The sequence below is a fragment of the Fukomys damarensis genome, unplaced genomic scaffold (assembly GCF_012274545.1).
Source record: "Fukomys damarensis isolate Sample0158 unplaced genomic scaffold, DMR_v1.0_HiC HiC_scaffold_22, whole genome shotgun sequence".
Classification (NCBI taxonomy): Eukaryota; Metazoa; Chordata; class Mammalia; order Rodentia; family Bathyergidae; genus Fukomys; species Fukomys damarensis.
Window position 1 is genome coordinate 10,072,630 of NW_022900934.1, and position 16,960 is coordinate 10,089,589.

General features: G+C 50.8%; 1 protein-coding gene across 6 annotated transcripts in view; it reads left to right on the forward strand.

The window, feature by feature from the left end:
* Nucleotides 1–16,960, forward strand: part of Atp9a (ATPase phospholipid transporting 9A (putative)) — a 143,495-nt gene that overhangs the window by 90,267 nt on the left and 36,268 nt on the right. For all 6 annotated transcript variants that reach the window (XM_033767138.1, XM_010618208.2, XM_010618207.3 and 3 more), the window contains exons 12-14: nt 377–519; nt 1,632–1,744; nt 11,940–12,152. In XM_033767138.1, coding sequence (XP_033623029.1) covers nt 377–519; nt 1,632–1,744; nt 11,940–12,152 — 469 coding nt within the window. The remainder of the gene's footprint in view (nt 1–376; nt 520–1,631; nt 1,745–11,939; nt 12,153–16,960) is intronic.

Here is a 16,960-nt window from a genome sequence, read left to right on the forward strand (position 1 = left end):
AAAAAAAAAAAAAAAAAAAAAAGATTATAGTAGCACAGTGTATTACCTCAGGAGACCAGTAATTAGACAGTAAAAGCTGGAGCCGGAGATACAGCTCAGTAGCAGAGTGCCTGGCTAGTGTGCGTGATGCTGGCTTCAATCCCCAGTACTGTGAAAAGAAAAAATGAAAAGACAGGAGGACACAGCTACTCTTGGCTGTGTTTGAAGTGACTTTGGTCAGAACGGAATGGCTTCGTAAAAGCTGGGCCATGTTCGGTGCCGCCCCTCCGGCGGGCTGATCTTGTCTGCAGGCGTTGTGTGTTTAGTCTGGGCTGTGTAGAGGACGCATGGGCCCTCGCCTGTGCCCGTTAACCTACATTTCTGGCTTCCTGACTAGTCTGCGCGTGAACCTGGACATGGGCAAGATCGTGTACAGCTGGGTGATTCGGCGGGATTCGAAGATCCCCGGGACTGTGGTTCGATCCAGCACGATTCCTGAGCAGCTGGGCAGGATTTCTTACTTACTCACAGACAAGACCGGTGAGTGCTTCCGGGGGCTGTGCAGGACTCGGGGTACAGGACACAGGAGCGCTTGACCAGAGCTCTTGAGTTCTCCCCGAGAGATGAGAGATGAGAGCCGCTATCCGCTCCTCTCCAGATGAAGAGCGACCGCGGTGCTCTGACCGCGCCGATAGAGATGGTAGCAGGTGCTTCCCTGGGACCAGGCGTGTGAGCTCAGTGCCGCACGGGCGTTGCTGAGCAGCTCCTCAGTTACCCCGCTGGCCCTGTGCACTGGGTAACGTTTTACAGAGTGGCCGAAGCAGGTGCCGATCTCGGGCAGTGTGACCTCAAGTCGTGACCCCACAGCCGCACCCCAGTGCTGCTCCCCTGTTTGTCTGGCTGTGGGTTTGTCCCGGTGGGGAGAAGAAGGCAGTGGCTGAACGCAGGAGGGAAGCTGTCTCGAAGATCCGCACGGGGGAGGCTTTAGGGCGGAGAGGCCAGGGCCCTGCGGTGGGCTCTGTAGGGCTGACTTTGGGGTGACGTGAGTGTCCTCCTCTTCCAGCCAGGGGTCCTTCTGCTCAGGGGTCAGGTCTCGGAATCTGGCCTCGTGTATGTCATGTGCCACCCCAACCCTTGGCCACAGGAGCACGTCAGGCCCTGATGGAGAGTCCTGCCGGGCCTCCCCAGGGCGTGGGCATAGTCTTGTCCGTGGTAACTCGGGACACTTCTTTTTCTTGGTCCTAGGGACGGAAACCAGGGCCTTGGACATGATAGGCAAGTGCTCAGTCGCTGAGCTACACTCCCAGCTCTAAGTTGCCTTTTTCTTTTTGAGACAGGGTCTCTCGCTTTGTATTCAGTCTGTCAGGCTGGCCTCGAACTCACTGTGTGGCTTAGGCTGGCCTTGAACACATGGTGTTTCCGCCTCCTCAGCTACCTGAGTGCTGGGATTGCCAGAAGATGCCTGGCTGTGAGTGCCATTTTTCAAAGGGGAATGAGCAAGCGGAAAACCTCTTCTGTGTGCTCCAGCACAGCAGTACTGAAGCCAGCTGGGGCAAGGAGGGGACCCTCAGAGGAGGGTGGATGTGTCATTACTGTCACAGGGGTGAATGCCGAGGACGCAGGCACAGTCACTCGTCTGTGTTGTATTTCAGGAACTCTCACCCAGAACGAGATGGTTTTCAAACGACTGCATCTGGGCACAGTGGCCTATGGCCTCGACTCCATGGATGAAGTACAGAGCCACATATTCAGTATTTACACCCAGGTAAAGCCTTCCGCTCTAACAGCCGTAACACTTCTGTGCACTTTTCACAGCTCTGTTGCGTGCGGTATAATTCACAGTGCCATTCCATTTGCCCATTGAAGTGTGCAGTCTGTGCATTTTAGTATATCCAGGGTCACGCGACCATCACCCCAGGCAGTTCATGTTCCTCGCCCCGAGAGGAAACCCTGTATCTTTTAGCAGTCTCCCCCCACTTCCCCCAGTAACGATCCCTCCAAGACCCACAGCGACTGCTGGTCCTTGACACGCGGAACAAAACTGCAGTTGAGGCATCCCCACATCCTCACCCGCAGGACCCGTGTCTGAAGTGCTGATGGAGGTGGGGTAAGCTGAAGAGAAAGCGATTTGCCTGCTAACTAGCACCGGAAGGAGCTTTTGGGAAGCTATCAGTTGATTGCTCTTCAAGTTCATGAATGTGTTTATTTTTCACTTCTCCCTGCCTCCGAGCCAGACCAGGGACCTGCAGAGTGGTTGTGGTCGTCCTGACCCCAGCCACTTTCACTCCAGCTGCCCTGAGAAAAAGTGAATTTATCAGGAAATACTGGAACTTCTCTGCTCCTGGCTTTTCTTTCCTATAGATTTTTAATTTCTCAGGAAGATGTTACTTACTGGTAAGCGTCCTCATATTCGTAAAAGTTGACCAGTTGAATCCCCATATCCCTGCTCATCAGAATTGCTACTGCTGTTTCAGAGCAAAACAGCAAGGAAAGCAAAGACTTTTTTTTTTTTTTTTTTTTTTTGGTACTGGGGATCGAACTTAGGACCTTGCACTTGTGAGGTAGGTGGTGGCACCACTGAACTAAGTCCCCAGCCTTACAAAGACATTTTGTGACCGTAGAGGCTCTGATTCACTGAGACTAGGGCAGGGTCCTGGGTTTCTGTGTTTCAAAAGTAGACAAGACAACGAAAACAATCCCTAGGTAATTCTGAGCCATCTTCCATCTGTTAGAACAGCTCCTTGTTGTGGTGCCTGTTTGGAAATAATACCTTTGTCAAGACAGATAATGATTCCATAGCCAGAAGTCCTGTTAAAGATGGGAAGAAATACCTTTATCTGTGTAAAGATTAAAGGCAGAAGGCCTGAGTCCTTCATGACACAGTTTTACTCAACACCGAATGTTCTGGAAGGTTTGCTGGCAGACAAACCTGAAATTCCACACCCTCCTGAAAGCACCTGGGTGGGAAGTGTGTGAGGGTGGACTAAGCTAGAGAGCAGTTATTTTGTTTCATCTCCTGTCATCATTTACAGCCAGCCGTATCATCCTGTAATCCTTCTAGGCTCCCAGGGTGGGCCTTATGGCTAGTCTGGGTGGATTCATGGACCTTTCTCAGAGATGTTCTTTAGGACTACTAAAAAGCCATGCAGTGTGACCCTGGCCAGGCAGAGCAAGCCATGCAGTCCCCGTTCCCTTTCCCTGCCTCTGACCGTCCGACCATCTTCCTCAGGATGCCATGTGCGTCCAGGGCTCTGTCCTGGGCCCTGGTATCTTGCCCCTGGGCGGTCCTCTCCCATCCCCTGTAGGTGCCGCTCTGTCTCCAGCCCCGCCCTGAGGCTTGGGACTACCGCACACCTGCGTGCTTGGTGTCCTGCTGTGGCCCTACAGATAGTGTCGCTAGGGTCCCAACATACTTTCCTCATTCCCAACACTTCCTTCTCTCCCTGAGGTTCTGGGGATACTGGACCCCCTCCCCCCAGGGCCATCTCAGGACTCGAGTCCTTCCTGTGCTCCCCCCCATCGCCTCTGGCCTCCGCCCCGCCCATCCCGCAGTGCCAGCTGCCACCACGTCCATCACCTGTCTGGCCGTTTGTCTTCACGCCTCCTCCCACAGAGTCGACCCTCTTCTGGGCCTGGCCACCCGCACTGGTTCCCGTCTCTTTCCTGCTTGCTCAGAGGGCTCGGAGCTGTGAGCAGTGTCCCCTCCCAGCTCTAAGTTCAGGGCGGGAGCCGGCACCTTTCTGTCTTGGAATAGCCCCCTCCTCCCTTCCTCCCCGGCCCCACCCTCCTTCCTCTGCAGGGCCTGCTGTCTGACTGCCGGAGCAGCCCTTTCCCTGTGACAGAGGGCAGGCCTGCCGGGGATTATGCCAGACAGCTTCCCACACGGGTGTCTGGCGGAGATACGCCCTGGTCTGTGTTGGTGGGATTTTTAAGAGCTTGTCGTATTTACAGAAGCTGTTCTGTCTTGGGGAATTTGTCTATTATTTCAGTGTTTATGGTTCATTCTCAGTTTCGCACAGATAACACTCTGAAAAGTGTTAAAAGTCAGAAAATGACACGTCTTGTCATGAACTCTGTCTCACGCTCCTTCCCGGCGGAAGCTCATAAATGGATGTCGCCTTGGTCTTGTGTCTCCGATAGTTCAAGGTTGTGGAGTGAGGTCTGTGTGAGGCTGTGTGCATCTTCCTTCCTGGATATCTGCAGATCCTTTGGGGAGCATGTGGCTGCTCTTGTAATGAGACACACAAGGACTTTTTCATAGTTTTTAACAGTTTTTAAAAAACCCCAGCCCTGAAAAGTGCACAGTTTGGTGATTTTTTTAGCGAGTTAAGCGTGTAGAACCATCACAGCCAGTGCGTGTTAGGAGTGTCCCCCTCCTGAGGGTGCCCTGTGCCTGTCCCTTGTCCCCTGACCTTTTGCTGGCCAGTGGATTTGCAGCACCATTTCCTAAAGCGAGGCATCTGCCTCACAGTCAAGTCTCGGGCCAGAGTCAGAAGCCCTGGGAGTTGCACCCAGGTCTGCAGCTTTCTCAGGTGGACCAGGTGACTCCAGGGTGCAGAACGGCTCCTGTGACTCCCTGGCCGAGTTTGCAGGGTCACCTCTGGGGACAGGAAGAGTGTCGAGGATCTCTCCACGTTTCATCTTCATTTCCGTCTCACTGAGTGTGAAGGATGAGCGAGGAGCCCACCTTCGGGCTCTGAGGTGGGTGGGGGTGCAGCAGGCCCGTCCTCCGAGGGTGCTGAGGAAGGAGCCCGCTTCTGCCATGATGGATTTGTAGTGTGCTGAGGTGAACGTGCAAGTGACTGGCTTTAAGGACGTCACTCAACTAAACTAACCTCATAAAGACTGCACGTGGCTTGAAAAGATGCCAGCAGGGGAAACTCCAGATTATTACTCTAAGGCCAAGCAAACAGCAAGGGAATGGCCAGTGCGTTGTGAGATGAAACCGTAATGGGCCAAAGAGATGTGATGTCTTTCCCTTGGCTTATTTATCTGTTGATATTTTTTTTTTGGTACTGGGGAGCCAACTGAGGACCTTGCACTTGCCAGGCAGGTGAGGTGCCGCTGAACTAAATCCCTGGCCCTATTGATACTTTTTTAAAAAAAGAAAAAATTGGGCTAGGGATTTAGTTCATTGGTTCTGCCACCTGCTTCGAAAGTGCAAGGTCCCAAATTCGATTCCTGGTACCAAAAAACAAAAAACAAAAAACAAATTGAGCTGTAACTGAAAGAATGTAGCATTCACTCGTGAAAAGTATGTGATTCAGTGCTTTTTAGTATGTTCACAACATGCACCCATTACTTGTGTCTAGTTTCAGAACATTTCTGTCACCCCAAAAAGAAGCTCCACACCTCTGGGACCCCCAGGTGTCTCCCTCCATTCCCCCCGCTATTGAGAGACACCAGCCTACTTCCGGTCTCTGTGGGCTTTTTTCTCCCTATGTTTCCTGTGAATGGAGTCAGCTGATAATGTGGTCATTTGTGTCTGGCCTCTTTCAGCATACTATTTTCAGGGCTTATAGCAAGTGTGAGTATTTTCTGCATGGATGAAGAACGTATATGATTTGAAGTTTAAATTTTAAACTGTAGTCCTCAGTCTCACCTAAGCGTATGTCATTTTGAGATGTTAGCTGATTCTGTGAAAAAGTTTTTCATTTTCATCCTATCATCTTAGAATTTCATTTTCTATTATATAATGCACAGTAAGAATACAATATAAATATAAATAAATAAATATGGAGGATATAAGAAAATTTCCCCCATGTGTCATTATCAAAGTATTTTGAGACAACTGGTCTATATAATGTAGAGTTTGTAGTTTATTTTATTTTTGGTACCGGGGATCGAACTCGGGACCTTGTGCTTGCGAGACAGGCGGCAGCACCACTGAGCTAAATCCCTGACCCTGTAGTGTATTTTATTTTACTCCTCCCAGCAAGCAGAAATCTCTCTGACTCTTGTCGATACATACATCTGAAAAAACAATGAAGCCTGGGAGAAACCAGGAGCCTTGAGATCCTGCTGCCGAGATGCCCAAGGTTCTTCTAGCCTGTTTGGTATTTGTAACGTAACTGAGGTTAATCCACACTCATTGATAAGTGAACTGTTGTTTGTTACTGAGTATTCATTTCGCCTCTGATATTAGCGTGCGTTGTTGGAATTGGAGTTTGTGGAACCTTTCTTCCAGGGTGCCTGTGTCCATGGTCCGAGTTTCTGCCAGCTGCACACTTGGTGTCTTTAGTTTGTTGTCAGCCCGCGCTGCGTAGTAGTTTTCTGTCCTTCTGCGTCTGCAGGAAACGCACTGAAGGTTTGGTTTCTATTTCTTTTTTGTTTTGTTTTGTTTTTGATATTGTTTTTGGTACTGGGGATCGAACTCGGGTCCTTGTGCTTGCGAGGCAGGCGGCGGAACCACTGAGCTAAATCCCCGGCCCTGGTTTCTATTTCTGAGGGAAGAATTTCTTTATCTGTTTTTCTTGGGGACACAGGGCCTCCTTTTTTTTTTATACACATTTAAAAAATCATCTTTGTCATTTCTTTGTAATACATTTTTGCTGCAGAAAACATGAATAACACAGATAAACAGAAAGACAGAAGGTCAGTATCATCTGTGCTTGGGTCGCTCCATGGTCACCAGCATCAGCACCTCCGTGGCTAGCTTGCCACGCCTTTGGCTCTGCGTGTGTCTCTGGACAGATGTGTGTTTTATTGCTCTCTGTTTCTCCTTTTCACCAGGAAGACATCGTATTCTTGTAATTCTTTTTAAGTAAGACTGAACATCAGTATTGAGTATAGTGTGTGTAGTGTGTGTGTGTGTGTGTGTGTGTGTGTGTGTGTTTCAGTGAGTCTGTTCATTTTCAGTAGCTTTAATGATTTTAACTTTTAATGATTTACAACATACCCAGGCTAGGGCAAAGCAAGTGAGGAATTGTCCTAGGGAACAAATTTAATGGGTGCCAAAAACAGTCATCAAGGCAAATCATGTTCTCTAAAGCATCTTTAAAAACTTCCCATGTCAGAAAGCCAAAAATCCACGAGGAACAAGTAACTGAGATTTTAAGTCGAGACAGAATCCCACGCTGCATTGTTACCTGTGTGCCCAGTTCCGGCCCTGGATTTGCAGGTCAGTCGGTTTCTGGCAGGCTCCCCAGCGCCGACTTACTGGGGCAGGAGCTTTCTTTGGTCTGGACGCCTGTGCACCCCACCCGCTTCTCCGTCCTTCTCACCAGAGCTATCTCCGGACCTCTACAGCCCACAGCTCCCGGCAAGAGCCTCTGGGGCGTGTGGGGCCCCAAGATGTGTACACTGTCCCGCTCCCTGGTGTCTGCTGTAGAGTAGTAGGCAGCGGCTCCGCCACTGGACCAGCCCAGCTGACTCGGTCAGCGCAGCAGACTCGCTGGAAGCCAGCTCTGAGCCCAGCTCTGTGTGGGGCCCTTTGAAGTTCATGAGTCATTAGCTCTGCTGCAGCAGTAACCCCTCCTGTCTCCAGTACACGTCTCCACCGATTGCAGCCCTTTCCCAGCCATTGATACTGTGCATGTCCACACGGGGTGACATTTTAACTGCATTTAGGGAGAAGAGGATCCATGGTGACACAACGTTTTGTGTTTGTATTAATCTTTCCTGTAATCTAGCCTGGTGTTCCTGTCGGGAAATGGCCCTGCCATGGGTCATTACTGCGCGGAAGCCTGTCTTTCCTTGTGTGTCACTGTCCCGTTTGCTGGCTGCGATTGCCTGAAGCCTCGTATGGTGCAGAATGCCCGCCCGCCAGAGGCGCAGGTCTGGGCACCTGTGTGCGAGAGCCTCGTCCCCTCCCTGGCCCACTTGCGTCTGGTGCCGACCTGGCTGCCAGCCTCACGTTGTGCTCTCTCCCTGCGTTCCCTGGGAGGGGCAGTGAGTAGTTTTCCCCAGGGCACAGAGAGCCATAACCTGCCTCTGTGCACAGCACATCTGTTTTTGTTTTCCCCTGGCATTTTTTAAGTAAGAAGAAATGTGTGTAGGTTAAAGGGCCTGTGGAGGAGGTTAGAGATAAACACTGTACGATGTGAAACTCTTCCATATGGGGCCGGGGCTTCGGGGAGATTGTCCATTACCGAGCTGCATCCCCTCGGGCCTCCGGGCAGCATTAGACCTCGTGATGCATGTGCACCCCCTTGGTGCGTGGAGGAGCTTTCATTTGGGAATTAAAGAGATGCTTTCGGGACCGGAGCATGGTGGTGCTCGCCTGCAGTCCTAGCACTCAGGAGGCCGAGGCAGGAGGACCACAACTCTGAGCCCAGCCTGGCAACAGTAACTGATACTCTGTCTTAAGATAAAAAATCAAAGGGCTGGGGATGTAGCCTGATGTGAAGGCACTGAGTTCAATTCCTAGTACTGCAAAGAAAGGAAGGAAAAAACAAATGGTCTCAGGACGCATGTATTGATTTCCTCCTTCCCTGAAATATCTTAGTAGAAATCAAGGCAAACATTAATTAATATCTTTAAGGAGAAATGAGTGACTTTGGTGACATCAAAGCTGTTGCCAGCGGTGCTGGATGAGGCTGTCTCATCCTTGCCTTCAGGTCCGCTGTCGTGTGGTTCCTTAAATGTGAGGTCTTCGTGAAAACCTGACTGTCCGTGCTTCTTCTGGGTGTTGCCTTGCTCTGGGTTGATTGACCCGGAGTACAAAACCCAGAAGATCGTGGCGAGTGCCCGCGGCTGCTCCTCTCATTCCAGCCCGCTGTTTCTGAAACACAGCAGCCACAGCAATTACTCTGTCAGTGGTCTTGCTGCTGCCCCCCGATCTTAGTAAAGATTTAGTTCAGGTGCTGAGGAATGTGGGGCAAAAATGAAGACATGTCGATGGCTTCATAACACACACACACTTTCACAGAACATACATTAGAACAATGAGAAAGCGCTCGATTTAGCGTCTCCAGTAGGGGGAGCTTTCTGTAAATCTTCACTCTTTATAATTTTATAGTTAAATTATTTATAATTAAAAGCACTTGGCAAATAATGATTCATTTGAACCGGAGTTCTGATTCATTACTCTAATTATTGTTACCATGCAGTGCCCTTTGGCCTGGAAGTGAAACTCGTGTGCTCCTGACACCAGAGGTTAACAGAGCAGGAAGCCGGAGCACTGTGTCCCCATGGTGACCAGAATAATTTAGTAATTGTCTAATTACCTGAGGAGTCTAATGCTACTACTAAAAATAGTATTAAAAAATTAAATGCAAGTCATTTTCTTGTTTCTTGCAACCCATCTGTTCTCTATTTGGGGCAGCCGCGTGTCAGGGTATGAAATGCGATACTTCTGAAGCTACCGTCTCACTTCTGTTCCGTTGAATAAATATGTTTTTAATGGGATGTAGAATCCCGTAACTCCATAAATGTTTCTAGCTTCCGGAATTCAAACTTGCTGGCGATCCGTTGTCCAACAACTGTGCTTTAAAGGCTGGAGCTGAGCTTGGTCAATGATATATTTCTCTCTTTTTGGAAATGGAAAGAAATGCCTGTCGTCTGAGAATCCGTCGCCTCCCTGGGATACTAAGTTATGCATTTGCTCACTCCTTCAGCTAGTGCCTGTTTCACACCAGCGCCCCCCACCCATGTGCTAGGGGTGCTGATGCGTAACTTGCACAGATGAGCTCTCTGTTCCCACGGCCTGATGGCAGAGAGAATCATCAGGTGACAGGCCATTCTTGGGCACTGAGGACAGTAACACACAGGGTATCGGACAAGCATAACTTCCCTGGGCAGGCCAGATGGGGCCGCAGGACTGGGGGACCTGGCAAGGCCTCCTAGAGGAAGAAAATTGGAATCGAGACCTGAATGATGAGACTGAGCAAATCAGCCCTGCAGAGAGGTGTGGGTGCTAGGGTTCCAGGCAGAGGACATGGCAAGTGCAAAGGCCCTGAGTCAGGAAGGAGCTCAGCAGTGTTCAGAGCACAGGAAGGCTAGTATGACTGGGACAGCATGAGAGGGGAGAAGGATGGCACTGTGGGTGGGGAGCTGGTGGGGTGAGCGGGGACGAGCAGGTGGGCTGTGTTCTGGGGAGGGGGCATCTGAATTTTGAGCCACAGACTTGGTGTTCAAAACTATTTGTTAATAAGTAGGGTTCTTTTCTGTATAGTATCCTTTAAAAAATTAATTTTTTGAGTGCCAGGGATTCAGCCCAGGACCTTACCTTGTGCAGGCAAAGCATGCCCTGTGCTGCTGTGCACACCCCAGCCCCTCATTTGTGTGTTTTATCCCAACACAGCGAGCCCTTCCTTCTCACGCAGGCCAAGGGTTGGAAGGGGCTGCTGGTGGCCACTGTCCACCCCCTCCATACTTGGTGGTTGGAGTTAAGCAGCCTTCTTGAGATTTAGGGGAGTCTGTGGAGCCCACCCCTCCTGTTTTCCAAACTGAGTCTCAGAAAGCAGGCAGTTCACAGCCCACCCAACAGTAAGACTCAGATTTTCTAGCCTTGCCTGGTTGTTACCGTGTTGCTGGAACTGTTTCCCTAAGACAGGGCCCATGCCTGGCCCTTCAGAGGCTGAGCGTGTGCACACTGAGAGGGCAGAAAGAAGGGTTGGGGAGGCTGTGAGAGCATGGGGCCGCTCCTCAAGAACAGGGTCTGAAGTCTGAGGGAGAAAGAAGTCAAGCACGGTCAAAGTGAGTCTTGAAAATCTGCTCTAGGTGGAATGCTGGGTACCATCTTGTACTAAGTTCCTTCTGCTAAGGTTTCTCCCGTTGCTACTGCTGTGCCTGTGTTGTCAGCCTTCTGTTGCTGGGACCAAATTACCTGATTTATATGACTTAAAGGAGGAAAGTTTTTTGTTTGTGTGTTTTTTTGTTTTTTTGCTCATGGCCTCAGAAGTTGCAGTCCATGGTAGGCTGGCTCCCCCACTCTGGGTCTGTGGAGAGGCAGAAACATCACGGCGGCAGGGCATGCGGGAGGAGAGCTGTTTACCACATGGCAGTCAGGAGTCAGTGAGAGGGACGAGCCGGAGAGGGAGGGCTGAGGCCAGGATATACCCCTCCAAGGCCACACCCTGTGCTGCTGGCGTCCACTGGTAGGCCCCGCTTCCCAGCAGCCATTGCATTGCGGACTCACCAGTGGATTAATCCCCGTGAGCGCAAGCTCAGGGCCCTCGTGATCCGTTCACTTCCTCAGACCCCATCAGGCAGCAGCCAAACGTGCAGCACAGTGAGGCTTTTTGGGGGACACTGTAGACCTCAGCAGTGACAGCCTCACCGGGCCTGCCCTGGGCTGCAGTACTGATGGTTGTTTTTCCAAAGAGCACCAGCTGAAGCCATTGCCTCCTGTTTTATTAAGAAGAAGGTACAAGCCGGGCGTGGTGGCGCACGCCTGTAATCCCAGCCCTCGGGAGGCTGAGGCAGGAGGATCGCTGTGAGTTCGAGACCAGCCTGGGCTACACAGTGAGTTCCAGGTCAGTCTCACTACATAGGGAGACCCTGTCTCAAAAAGAAGAAGAATGGTACATTTGAAACTGGTTGTAAACCGAGGACGACTTTGGTCTCTGGGGATATGTAGCAATGTCTGAAGAGCATTTTGGTCTCTTACCTGAAGCGGGGCTTTCTGCTAAACATTCTGCACAGCACAGGGTGCCCACAGCCGCGAATAATCCACCCCAGATGGCAGCAGTGCCAGGTGCTAAAATCCAGGATCCCATAGTGCAGCAGGGTCTGCACTGTAACACCTCAGCCCCCACCCTCAGGAGAACACACTCCCGCTGTCCATGGCAGAATCACCCTCACCTCACCCATCCAACTACTTCTTCACTCTTTATTTTCCCTTCTGAGTGTAGAGGGTTGAACCCTAAAAATGACCCACTGTGTCAGGTCCTGCAGCGTCACGGCACAGCCCAGGAGTCGTGTGCGGGGCCCTGGGAAGGAAAGCAGGAGCTCCGCGTGGCTGTTTTCCCCTGCTTCCTTCCTCTGTACATTGTCCTTACCGTCTGTCCTCTCTGCAGCAGTCCCAGGAGCCTCCGGCTCAGAAGGGCCCCACGGTCACCACCAAGGTCCGGCGGACCATGAGCAGCCGCGTGCACGAAGCCGTGAAGGCCATAGCGCTCTGCCACAACGTGACCCCCGTGTACGAGTCCAACGGCGTGACCGACCGGGCCGAGGCCGAGAAACAGTACGAGGACTCCTGTCGCGTGTACCAGGCGTCCAGCCCAGACGAGGTACTTCCGGGGCAGGGGCACAAAAGCGGCGTCCTATGCTTTGTGTCCCTCCCGCCCCCTGACTTCTCAGTCACGGGTCTGTGTTTCACTTGGTATTTTCCAGTTTTCCCTCTTCCTTCCCCGAAATCCTTGATCCTGCTCATAGAATCAGTTCTTGGTCAGTGTGGAAGACCAGGGTGCTTTGGGAAGATACAAAGAGGAAAATGAGTCCATTGCAACCTCACGATGGCCGACTCCTTGAACTTTGGTGATGTGCTTTCAGGGGCCGCCTCACCTAATCTTCCCAGCAGGGTTGCTGTCCCCATTTTCCACAAAGGAAAGACAAGGGCATGTGTGATCTGCCAAAAGGAAACCTATTCGTTTATATAACCAATACAAAAAAGACTGACCTACGATAAGAACAGTGGCAAAGACACAAGAGGAGCCAAAGATAAGGGCAGAGAGGTCAGATTTTTGTCATGAAGTCATGTGGGTTTTTTTTTTAACTTTTAAATTGTGAAATAATTTCAGACTTAGTTATAACATTACTACAAAGAATTCCCTTTTCCCGAAGCTTCACTCAGATCCCCCAAATGTGAGCATTTTTCCACACGTGCTTTCTTTTCTCTCCTGCAAGTCCTCCTTTACCCTTAAACATCTCACTCTCTCCCCTAAAACACAAAGCCATTCATCAGAATCAGAACATTAATGGTGACACAGTGCGATCGCCTGACCTGTGCATCTTGTGCTGATTAATTACATCCACTGTCCCGCCGGGTGACACAGTGAAAAGGAGGAAACCATTTCCCCAGGTCAGGGTCCAGCCCTGAGTCCAACATGCATTTGCTTTGTCTCTTGAGTTTCTGAAACCCAGAATAGTTTCCAGCTCTCCTTGACTTTCATGACCTTGAAACTCTGAAGAGCACAAGCCGGTCATGTGGTCAGCCGACCCTCGGCCGGTGTTTCTGACGCAGACTCGGGGTTCTGCAGGCTGGGCTTAAACACCTGATGCCAGTGGGTCTTGCTTGCATGGCACCAGCTCCCTGCATAACAGGGCTAAGTTCCTTTCCTCCCTTCTGTCCTTTCCCCTTCCTTCCCTTCCTCTCTCTTCCCTTCTGGTACTGGAGATTGAACTCAGGGCCTTTGCACTGAGCTGCCTGCATTCCCAGCCCTTTTTTATTTCTCACAAAGTCTGAAAGTTGCCCAGGCGGGGCTAAAACTTGCCATTTTCCTGCCTCAGCCTCCCAGAGCACTGGGATTACAGGTGTGTGCTATCACACCTGGCTACTTTTCTCTTTCTGTGTGGTGCTTTTAATATGGAGCCTTCATTTAGGATCCCGGCTGCACCCTGGTGGCTCCTTATCCTCACTGTGCCTCTTGACCCCTGGGGCCAGACATTTGCCACTGGCTGTCACCGGGCCCTTGGTGAGCAGCAATAAATCCCAGGTCCGATTGAATGGAGTGTTTTTAAGGCTTGTGACACCAATTGTCAAGAGTACTTCCAGAATTTGAGAAAAAACAAATAGTTGTCCTGTCGGCCAGCACGACTGGGATCATAGTGTCTGTGCTGGCTGTGGGAGGGCGGGGCCTCCCGGTGTGCGCGAGGGCTCTAAAGGGCTGGGCGGACTGCAGGGCGCGCAGGAGCCTGTGGGGCGGATGCTCGCAGATGCAGGGCCCGGTGACGTCCCCTGCCCTGTCTCGTGGCTTCTCTCTTAGTGGGCAGCAGAATCTGCCCCCCGGGAGACTCCTCCTTGCAGTCTGCACGGTGTTTGCCTGGCAACTGAAGCCGGAAAGCCTAGTGCACCGGTGCCCGTTGGCGTTCGAGCCGAGAGCTGTGCCGGAGAGCAGGGCCAGAGGGAGCTCTGCGATGCTGCCCATCTGCTCAGATGTGTCACCGGAACCCCTCATCATTTCTGCTCTCTGTGGCCCATCCGGCTTGGTCTGCTGGGGCTTGTCTTTCCCCTTGGGAGCGGGAGCGCAGGGCCGCGGCATTTCAGATGAGGGAAAGGCCCCTGGTCTTGGTCGCTGCAGGCTGCGGGTAGGAAGCTCGTGAGTAATTGGCAGGATTTGAGCTGTTGGCGAGTGGACCGGCGCTTGTGTGTGGGTCCTGGATGCCGTCCTGTGCCCATTCCTCCCTTCCTTCCGACCTCTCATGTGCTTGCTTTGAGGCTGTGCGGATTTTCCCAGGAGGGTAGCTCTTTCATGGAGTGCTTTGTGCTGCTTGGCTTTTTTTCCCCCAGAGAGAATAGGGCTCTATCTTGCTTGCTTATTTACTAATTGCGCTTGGATACAGTTTTCTCTTGTTTTTCTAAGTTCTGAGTCATGATTGAAAAAACAAATGAAAAAAGAGGTATTTTTCCCTTGGCTTTTGGTGTCTTCATAGAGGCCACCGTTGCCTTACTGGTTCAAATATGTGTGTGTGTATTTTATAACTATTGTTTTTTGATACAGTTATTGCTTGTCTATAGTAAAACACGTGAAGCTATAGATAAGAAAAAAGTAAACTCTGATCCCACTAAGGGTATAACCGCTGTGAGTATTACCTCGCAGTCACTCCCGAAGGCCTCAGAGGACCTGTGCGGCAAAGCGCCGCCTGTTTCCGTAAGGCCGTCATGTGACCCCGAAGGCCACCGGAGTTTAGGTGCAGTCTCGCCCGGGGCTGCACTGTTTCCCGATCCCTGAAGGTTTCGGAGTGGCTGCCCCAGCACGGGCCTTTGAGGTTCACTATCAGTAAGACAGCTCCAGGCGTGGGGAGGTCAGTTCATGCAGCTCCCACAGAAACCAGCATTCGTCCGACGGTGGAGCTGCTGGCGTAATTTCCCCCAGTTGGTGTGGGATTTATTTCCTGTAACAGAAGGCAGGATTTCCTAAATTTGTTTCCTGTGCACCTTCCGCCGTGGAAGCCTTGAAAGTGCCTTTATTCAGCTATCAGTTACAGCCCGAGGGGCCCAGGCCCCTGCTGCCTACTGCGTCCTTGTCTGTATCTGAGCAGGACTAGAGGCTCCTCCGTGTTGCAGGAGGTCCCAGCCGCTCGCTTCCCTCATCTCTATGGTGTGTTAGCCGGGGTTTTTTTGTTTTGTTTTGTTTTTCCTGGAACTGGGGATTGAACTCAATGCCTTTGCACTGAGCTACATCCCCAACCTTTTAAAAAAAGTTTTTTCCTCCTATTTTGAGACAGATCTCAATAAATTGCCCAAGCTAAACGTGAACTTGTGATCTTCCTGACTCGGCCTTCCAGAGTTCTGTACATTACAGGCGTGTGCCACCACTCCCAGCCCTAAGTTTTTTCTATACATGAAAGTACAGGTGGTGTACACAATCATACTATAGTACCTATCATTAAACAGGAAGGAATGTGAATTGAATTAAGTAACATCCTTTAGGAAGTCATTACAGTTTTCATAATTCTATAGGACTTACGTGTTTGCATGTGTGGGCATGTAAAGTGCATGTATGTGTTCACATACACATGTAGTGTGAGCACATGTACATGTGTGACACACACTTTAATTATTAAGATACTTTTAGGTATTCAAAATATTCTAGACATAGTGGCACGTGCCTGTAATCCCAACTACTCTGGAGGCTGAGGCAGGAGGATCACAAGTTTGAAGCCAGACTGGGCAACCTTGTGAGACCCTGTCTCAGATCAAAACTAGAAAGGGTTAGGGGTGTAATTCAGGGGTAGACCCCCTGCCTACATGAGCATGCATGAGGCCCTGAACTCCATCCCTGGGACCACACACACACACACACACACACACACACACACACAATTAGAACACAGTTGTACCTTATAGGTAGTTTTGGTCTTTGCTTTTCCTAACTCATCTTTTGAAAGCCTGTCAGTTTGTAGTGTCCCATTGCACTTGTGAGCTTGGCAGAGGTCGCGTTTTGCTGAAATGTGTGTTGTGGGTTCCTGTGGCCTCTCAGCAACATGGACCATGGTAGACACTTGGGATGGGAGAGTCACTTGCTAACCTCACAGAGGAAGAGCACATCACACTGGCCTTCACGCTCCCCTGAGCCGCTGCTGCTGCCTGTGCTTAGTGTCCAGGTTCTGATTCCTCAGCCTAGAGACCCAGCAGAGCAGGCATGCACCTCCCTCCCCGGAGCTGAGGAGTGAAGACCGGGCGGAGGTGGCCAGAGCAGCTGCCGATAGGCATAAGGGTCTCCCCTGCTGGGTTCCCAGCTCTGCCTTGACAAGGATGAGTTACTAGGGTTGCGCCCACTTTGCAGATGCAGTGTAAGCTGGCTAGAGGACATTCCTAAGGTCACGTGGCTGGTAAAATGAGAGCCAGGCAGCCCATGCCTAGAGGCTGGACCTGTAGCCCGCACCTGCGAGGGTGGCTGCACAGAGAGTTTAAGGCACAAGTGTTAGGGGAACTTGGGATTGACACAGTCTCTGGTTATTCTTTTTTTTTTTTTTTTTTTTTTTTAAAAATTAAGCCATTTAATTATAAATTTAATGTCACGTTTTTGGAAAAGAATTGCACAAAGGCCAGGTATATTCTATAACTGTTTAAGGTTTTGGGTTTTGGCTTTTGGCTTTGGCTTTTGGCTTTTTGAGACAGGATCTTGCAGTGTAGCCCAGGCTGGCCTAGAACTTGTGGAGATCCTCCTGCCTCAGCTTCCTGAGTGCTGGGATTACAGATGTGTGCCATCATGCCCGGCACTGGTTATTCTTGGCTGCTTTGCTACTCTGATTCCTTTGGTGGCCCCTGTGTGAGCTGGTGTGAGTGATTGTGTCTTGCAGGTTTTCAGTGGAACTCTATTTTACTCTTTCCTGTCCCTCCTCTCCCCTGACCCCTCTCTCCCCTGCCCATTTT